Source organism: Rhea americana, unplaced genomic scaffold (genome assembly GCF_003343005.1).
Source record: "Rhea americana isolate MKP2758 unplaced genomic scaffold, rheAme1 scaffold_11, whole genome shotgun sequence".
NCBI lineage: Eukaryota > Metazoa > Chordata > Aves > Rheiformes > Rheidae > Rhea > Rhea americana.
In genome coordinates this window covers 8,753,464-8,762,464 of record NW_028185150.1, presented here as the reverse complement: position 1 = coordinate 8,762,464, position 9,001 = coordinate 8,753,464, and the positions used below count along the sequence as shown (strand labels likewise).

Genomic DNA, 9,001 nt, shown 5'->3' with positions numbered 1-9,001 from the left:
TAATACGCTAATGTTTTACAAAAAATAATTAAGAATAATTCTCCATTACTTCACAGTGGAGAGTAACAGGTATCTTGCCAATACCTGTGCTACCATTATATGCCTTTGAGGTACTATATGAATTACTGATTGAATGGTCTTCATCTTTATAATGAACTTGTAACACTATTTTAGTTTAAACCTCTATGGGTTCATTGGTATATATTTTTTAAGAATAACATAATAAATTTACTATTTATCTGATACTTTAAAAAAACTTGGGGCAAAAAACATTTGTAGCTTTTGGAAGATTGTGAGWTGTACTTTGCATTCATATATGTATGCCCTATGCTCTAGAAGAACACAGGACACAACTACCTGCTTAAATCATGCATAACTCCTAGCATAGTAAGAAGACAAGCTGATCTCATCTTGCGTAATCTCTCTTCAGTGTCTTTTCTTCAGTGCTGAAGGTYAGAAAACTACTTGCCCACTGTAAGCAAGAAAGATTTGGAAACAAGACACATTATAAAAACCAAACTCCCTTTGAATAATGTCTAATCTGGCAACAACACAACCTCTTCTGGACAAGAAAACTCTTTTGAAAATTTTCAATTATTTTGAAGTTAGATTATTATACTTTAACAGCTCTAGGAAAAAAAAAATTCTTAAGGTTCCTTCCTTCCTCTCTGGCAGAAAAATCACTTGAGAACATTTTTATGCTACTTTGCTCCTTAACAGTTTTCCCTGGCATTTTCTCAGCAATATGCTAGAATTTTCCTTCCTTTCACAGGAAGGAAGGCAAGAGGTCTTACCTCAGAAATGCAAAAAACAAAAACAAACAAACAAACCCCCCCCCCCATTTACGCAAGGTACATTGGTACATTGCAGAATTTTATCATCATAGAATAGAATCTCTCTGCAAGGAAGCTTCATTTCTTTCTRTGGCTGCTTTATAATTAATATTCTCTCAGTGCAAATTGTTAAAAAAAAAGTTTCACCTCTGTCAAGGATTCTGAAGTCAYTTCATGCTGAAATTTCAATCTGAGATTACTTATGCTCAATGATTTTTCATAGTAATTTTTTAACAATTTAAAGAACAAGTTAGACTTTGTTACCTCATCTGTTTAAATGAAGGGAGACAAGCCTGTGAGGTATTGTTAGTAACATATGAAAAGCTTTCTCTTTTCGACTCCCCCACAAGAATGTAAACAACCTTGTGTTTCTGTTTCATAATCACTATTCAAGTCAAGTAGATCAATCTTTATTCATCAATTTTATTAAAAAACAGAAAACTCTCTAGATTCAGGCTCATCAATTGCTTGCCAAGTACAAAGGCCACAGTGTAACCCTCCTTTAGGAAGGTTTAGAACATCTTTCAAGCACTTCTTCCTATTTTAGGATAGTATGCCTGTGCTCCATTTAGCTTCTCAATATTCCTTTTGTTGTAGGATACCAGTGTAAGATCTGATGATGCTGTTTGTGGTATAAATTTTGGTATTATAGTCAGTCCCTGCAATAGCACATCAAGCACAGATGGTGTAAAGATGAAGACAGCCAGATGGGGGCTTTTTCTAGAGTATCTTTTTGTTGTTTTTTTGTCGCTGCTGTTGTGGTGAAAGGTGAAGCATGTGTAATAGGGAGCACTCAACGAAGATTATTTTTTGTAATTCAACAGTTTCCTTCACTTTTAGGCTGCTGTTCAAAGATGATACACAAATATACCCACTGCCAACCATTTAAAGAAGGATTTATATACCATACTTCTTCAGGATGCTTCTTCCTCCTTCTCTTTTTAAAGTTTTCTTGTATTTGTCTTTTTGGTTGATCAAAACATATACTCACTAGCAATGCATATCATACAGTGAGGTTTTTTTTTATCTGCATCTTTTTTTTTAATCACAGAAGGCATTGAGCAGCTAGCCTCACTGCACAATGACATTCAATAAACAAAACAAGCATGCAAAACTTTCACTAAAAAGCTTGAAAATGAAAGTAGRTTTGATATCAGTCAGTAACAGTAACTAATCAGACATGTGCCAGATCACTTTGCTCCCACAGGCAAACCATAAATGGAGCGCAGACTACTGGTGTGCCTCTGATGGCACAGGACCCAAACATACCCCAAAAGATCATATGTCTGATAAATGATCTCACATTTTACATATATGAAGTTGTTTTTAAACTTGATTTGCCAGCCTTCCAAAACTAGAAGGAAAGTGTATTGTCAAATATTTGGCCTTCAAAGAAAGAAAGGGGGGAGGAGGGAAGGAGCAAGACCACGTGGTTCACAAAATGCTCTCTTCTTTTTCTCTAAAATACAAACATTGTCGTTTTAATGAATGATGAATCAACTCTTATTTACCATGAGACAATTGTATTTATAACGTAAAACAACAGCTCATTGTCAGTTTCATCAAAACGATGGTTTAAAAGCACGACAACCGCAATGCAGAATGTTTTCTTTCTGGCTGTAATAGGTCAGAGCTGTTTTGTCAATAACAAGTTTGTTGTCATAACATGCTACAAACTATGAGAAAGGCNTATATATATATATAAAAAAATCAGGGATAAAATACAAATCAGAATAAACTGGCAATAATTAACCATGCATAAGCGGCCCCAAAGAGACCAGAATTTTTACTTACTACTGTAATTCAGCACACCTGTATCAACCRAAGGCAAAACATTGTTAGGCTTTTTGTTCTGCCTTAACAAAACACAGGAACAAGAGCAAAATGGTTATGCCATCTTTTTCGTCCTTTCAATTAAAGGGTCCCACAGTACTGCCCTGCAAAAAACTCAGAAATCAGATAGTTCTATGATGACACTTGGTCATTTGTCTGTAGTACCAGCAGTCAATCTGTCTCATGCAGTTCCATACTCTTTATTTGCAAATTTCTCAAGCAGGCTCTGAAAACTGAGTTAATTCATAATAAAAAAAAGAAAAGATTTTTATATCCTAAAAGGTTGAGCTTTCCATCTGAATCTGACATGGTTGTTGAAGCAGTAAGAAACTGAAACCAAACTGTGTAAATGTGATGTAGTAATGCTGAGTTAGATTATCTATTGAAGCACATTTCTAATTGCAAAATCTTAAATTGAGATGAAAATCTATGGGTCTAGTATTGTGTCTGAATATTAGTCTGAACTTCAGAACACATTGATCCATACTTGATCAAAAAAAAAAAAAACAAAAAAGTTGTTTGAGAACAAGCTTAATTTCATTATATTAAAATAACAGCCAGAGAGAACAGAACAAGAAGTCACTGATGATTTCATTGAAAGCTAAATCTGAATTCGTCACAGAATAACGTTTAAATTGCAGGTTGGCTGCAGAAAACCTGTATGTTAAATAGCTAACTGCAGAAAAAAACACCAAAAAAMCCAAGAATTATAAGACATGGGAGTGCAAGGGTAATCAGAGCAACAGATGCTGATAAAGAAATTTGCCAACAACTAATAACAATGGGTTAATTGCATTGCTTCTTAGATTTCCCATAGTTAGTGTAACAGTATTTYTTATTTTGATATCACAATTATATATTGCTTTCTTTTCAGAAAAAAAGGAAGAAAGAACAGCAAGTGTGTGGAATATTGTTTACTGTTAATCAACACATCTGAACCAAAGTCTTCACAATACTTGGTAACACATTTAATTATACAATAGTCTCAAACAATCACAAAAACAAGCAGAACAATTAACTACGTAAGGCCTTAAAATTAGAAGCACAGTGTGTATTGTTGGAATATTACTTTGTTTACAAATCAGGTTACATATAATTAAGTTTATCTTTCATAGTTTTACTCAAGCAAAATGCATTCAAGGGAAAGGCAACTTACAAAGTTTATTTTACTATGAGTTAATAGAAAAATGTCAAACAATTTTTTACTGGCCCCTCCCCACACTGTCCAGGAGTGATTAGTAAAATTTCCATACAATACTCAAAAAATAATAAGCTTTTACACTAAACATCCAGAAGTAAGCCCAAACAGACAACTGCAAACTTGCAAAGTGTTTATTACAAAGTTGGATAAACTTCCAGGTTCTTTCTATTGAAATACTGCATCTCTACACAATCAATGTTTAAAACTATGTTGTCCAAAAAGTTTTTCTAAGCTCTAAAAGTCTTACTGATTTTGAAGAAGTATTTAGTGGCCTCARTAGCAATCATGTGAATGATATTTATGTAGTAACACTGGTAACTTGTGACAGTATTTAGGCTGGGCCAAGACAACTGAGAAAATAAGTGGGTAAATTTGATCCTTACCTTTTAAGTTAAACAAAACAACTAACAAAAGCAATCGGAAGAGCACACGTCAAAAAAAAAAAAAAATCAGTATCTCGTATGCCGTCTAAAAAAAAAAAAAAAAAAAAAAAATCTATTTCGACCTCCTCCCTCTATAACAGGGCATGGGTCATTTCCAGTGACATGTTTATTCTCATTACATACATGAGTATTTGCTCAAATTTCATGGCTATCGCATTTTTACAAGACAACTGCTTAAAAGTCTGTTTTTTTTAATTTACACCTGTGCAACAGAGTAAGTCACAGTACATTTTGAGATGTTTAAAAAGTATTTATAAACTTGTTTCTGATATGCTAAAGCATTTGGCAATACTTTTACAGCATCTGATTTTATAGAATGAAAATTTCATACAGTACTCCTTGTGATTTTTTTTTGTACGTCTAAGAAGAAAAAAATCTCACACAAAGTAATATGAACTGTCAAGCCTGACTGCATGATCATGTAATTCCAGTTTATAATACCGGCATTAAAACCTTCATTAATTATGTTGACAAATCATTACYTGTACATTTAATAAAGGCAACCAACATGATTTGAAAACACAACCTTCAGGTTTTATGTTATGTATTTATCAAGGTATACAGTTCTGCAGTGAAATGAAAAAATATGTAAATATACAAAGAAAATTACAAATTCACTAGTTCCTGTGACACAAATTGTTTTAATCTTTCAAGGTACTGTCCATAGAGTTCCACATCATTATGGCCTGCTCCTTCTACCCACAGTGGTTCTACAGGTCTCTGGCAACGCTCAAATAATGCTAGGCCATGTGAAAAGTCAATTACTTCATCTTCAGTCCCATGGATTATTAACACAGGAGATGTTATTTTAGAGATTTTGTCAATGCTGTAAGAAAAAGATTATATCTGTGAACACAGTCAGCCATATTAAAATTTCTCAAAGGACCAGAGACTCTTAATTTCACTTTTTAATTACACATTGTAGTTTTAACCATTTAAAATTGTTTAAATCATTAAAAAATTAGATCTTATCAACACTTTGGAAGCCATTTCAGTAGCATATGTAAAACATATGCTCTAACTGTACAGTTACTGTAGAACAGTTTACAGTGGCCAACTAGTGGTGTAGTTCTGACAAAAAAAATAAGTAGATTTTAATTGAAGAAAACGTATTACTTTCAAGTACAATTTCAGTTTTTGCTACTGAAATAAATATACGCAAAATACTATTTATAGCTACTCAGACTAGCAATTCACTGGAAGAGAACTCCTTGTTAGCATTCAATGGTTACATATAGCAAAGCTAATCACTTTTAAATAGATATGCACTGAAATGATTAAAAATGGGAAAAACCTGTAAGATTTATAAAGTTTTGTAAACTCTTTGGAATAAAATATTCCTTATTGTTATAATTTGCTCTCATCATTCTCCAGTTATTTTTTAAATTCTCTAAATAAAATTCAGAGAGTTTCTGTATTACTTGTTTCCTCATTCTAAAACTTCAGTAATGGGGGTGGGGGGAGGGGAGGGAAGTAGGAGGCAAGGAAAGCATGCACAAAAATCCCACAACTTACTTTGGGAATGCATCAAAGCAGTACGTCTTCTTTGTATCAGGAAAAGCTACTCTCATGCCTGAGGTCAATGGAGAATGAAGAATTACAGCAGCACTTTCATACCTCGCAGCAAGATCCACAGATGGTACAGTTCCTATACTTTGGCCATATATAATCACATTTTCAGGGCGAATTCCGTACCTAGAAAATTAAACATGTATAAAAAATGCCACATAAAAAGGAAATAGATCAGTTCCTACATAACTAGACAAAAAGGTCTCTCTGCTCTGTAGATCAATGTTTCCCAAAAAGGATGAACAAGAACTACAAAACTGTAGCTGGTAGAAGAACAAGAAAGTATGTTTTATAATCTTCCTTTTATTTTAAGTGAGAAATGTTATTTACTCTGTATTTACAGTACTTTTTCAAAGGTAAAAATCAAYTGCAATACAAATTAAATAAAACTGCTGCCCTGAATGACACTGAAATGTGCGTGTATGTATGTGGCGTTTTTTAATATGCATTTATGAGTGCAGTTGTAGAGCTGATAAATTCATGACAACTCTGGAATACAGTTGTAAAAGAACTAAAGCATCTGATCTATTGGATTTAATAGAAGCCAGCTGTATTTTAGGGAGATGAATGTTTTACATATTTATATTTCAACACAATGCGATGACCATAAAAATAGCTGTATACTTCTACAGATAATTGTWGTAGACGTGCAATAGAAAACTGCTTAGAGTTTTACTAGCTGTATGGTTCCACCAAATGGAGTGCAGACAAACTTACAAAATATTCRGTCAGTTTTACTCTTCTGACACTCGGCAAAAGTGACAAGCTGGTAACACTACTCAGCAATTTTTGGAGACCTAAATGTGGCCCATACAGGCAATGGCCAGAATATTATGGTTTCTGCGTAACAGCTGAGATGCTTCCCTCTTATTAGAGTTACTTTGACACGCAGGCTATGAAGAGGAATATCTAACCTAACGCACAATTGAGACTGTCTAGTAAGCACTAAAAAATTGAAGTCAAAGCCCCTGATAGTTAAATGAAATCACTTCCATTTTTCTATCTAATTAACTATGGTAGACAATAGAGTTGTCAACATCAGTTTGATATTAACACAGCTCAGACCTAAAATATTTTTCCCACACTACTGTGGATACAAAGAGGGTTTCTCTCCCAAGTAACACAACAGTACTGGAAAAAACTGTTAGCAAACAGTTATGCTGGCAAGAACATCAGCCACACTAGAAATGAACTACTGATATACCATCAATCTATATTGACAAAGTACTCTTATGGGTTAAGACTACAAAGGTGCATCTAGCTGGACACCCTTGTTTTATTTATTTAGAGTACCTTTAAAAGGAAGAGATACTTCACTACATTCAAAAAACTAAAATGGTTCTATTRTATTATCAGGAACTTAAGTCTAAAGTAGACTGGTTTAAAACACCATTGTGGAACAGTGTGAGGCTAGGTTTAATAGCTACCAGTATTCCTGAAAGGAGAGCCTACAAACTATTTTCAGATGAAGTGAAAGGCAGCTATGGAAAAAAAGGCTTTGCTACATGCATGCATCCATTCTGTCAAGGGCAGGACAGTAGGGTCAGATGAGAACAGCCACACAAAAGAAATTTCCAAACGAGCTCAATCTGCCTATATGTCATCTTTTTGCACAGCTCCAGTAAAACCAGAGCCACAGAGATACAGAAAAATTTTGTAATATTTTGTAAATATGGCCAAATTTTACAGTAACCGGATAATGCATAGAAGAGTAGAATCGTTAGTAAAGTCTAAAAACCTCAAAATCCAGAATATTAGGAAAAAGAATGTTCCAAGTGTTCCAAAAGATACAAAAGGTACCAATCAATCAAAACCAAAAATCCACAAGTACTCTTCAATAAGCCAGAAAACATGCCATATGTTACTTCAGTGTGTAATAAGCACTAATAAAAATAAAAAAGCTAGAAGGATTTCAAGAAAGATTTCAAGAAAAAAAATCAATTTACATTAAGTGTTACTACAATACAAAAATCATTGACAGATATTATTAGGCACTTCCAAAAACTTTCTAACTGGGGCTAAAACCCTCTGTTTGCAGGTCACAAATATATATATATATRTRTATATATAYACACACACAMAWATATAYACACACACACACAAATATATACACACATACATATGCACACATTTTATACCATGACTACTCTTAATTACTAACATTACTTTTACAAAGAGTTTCTAGGATTATAATCCAGTTAGTTCTTAAATGCTAAGGCTCTCAGTCATTAATTTTGAACCACAATCAAAATCCCCATCTTACAACAGTCCTCAGTGAAAGGGGGAACCTCCCTCCACAAACTTCAAGATTCATTTACACAAAAATAAAATAAATTAATGCTTTGAAGTCTAAACAGTTGTAGGGTCTTCACACTACTTCTGTATCTCTTCTTCCTATCATTCCTATTATTTAATCTCCAAATAATTCAAATCACATTTGTCCATTTTGAAAATACAGTATGTCCTTTTATTCCTTTTATTTGAAGAAATTTCACATTAAATACCTCACACATTGCATCATTAATATAATACTGAGTTTACACAACATATTAACACGTAAATCTCAAAACACCCTGCAAATTTTTACACTTGCATTTCCTCAAGTATTGAGTTTTATAAGATCCAGGATTCTGTAATGAAATTAAAAGAAAATTAAAGTACACTTTGGAACATATATTCTCTCCTTTTTCTTTACTATTCTCCTTATAGTTGAGCTGTCCTTAGGCTGAAGGATTTTGATCCAAATATTAGCTGGAAAAAATAAACCAAGAATAGTATTTACTATTTTTGGATTGAARTAATCCTTTCTCCATCATTGCCAAACAGACTGCCTTCAAAGCAGAACTGTAAAGAGCCAGAGACTTGTTTTATAGTTTGGAAACTAAAATGTGAAGCCAATCACCGGTACTAGTGGTTCAAAGCAGCCAGATTTTAGAGTATTCTGGCAGGACAAAAGAGCAAAAACAAACAAACAAACAAAAAAAAAATCCAAGAACCTTGGAATCCAGAGATTAACATCTGTCACATCTATTTTTCCATTCTTCTTCCTTCTCCTGAACAGACTTTTGAAAAGCAGGGGAGAAAGGAGGAGCCAAAGTGTGCCTCAGTTCCTTTTTTTTTTT

The 9,001-nt window shown here is 33.5% G+C and overlaps 1 protein-coding gene across 1 annotated transcript in view; it reads right to left on the bottom strand.

Annotated features, from left to right (window-relative positions):
• Window positions 1-4,343: 4,343 nt before the first annotated feature.
• Window positions 4,344-9,001, bottom strand: part of ABHD17B (abhydrolase domain containing 17B, depalmitoylase) — a 14,473-nt gene continuing 9,815 nt past the window's right edge. Inside the window, exons 2-3 of the mRNA XM_085313712.1 lie at window positions 5,826-6,005; window positions 4,344-5,136 (exon numbers count right to left, since the gene is read on the bottom strand). Of these exons, the coding sequence (XP_085169838.1) occupies window positions 4,917-5,136; window positions 5,826-6,005 (400 nt within the window). The 3' untranslated portion in view covers window positions 4,344-4,916. The remainder of the gene's footprint in view (window positions 5,137-5,825; window positions 6,006-9,001) is intronic.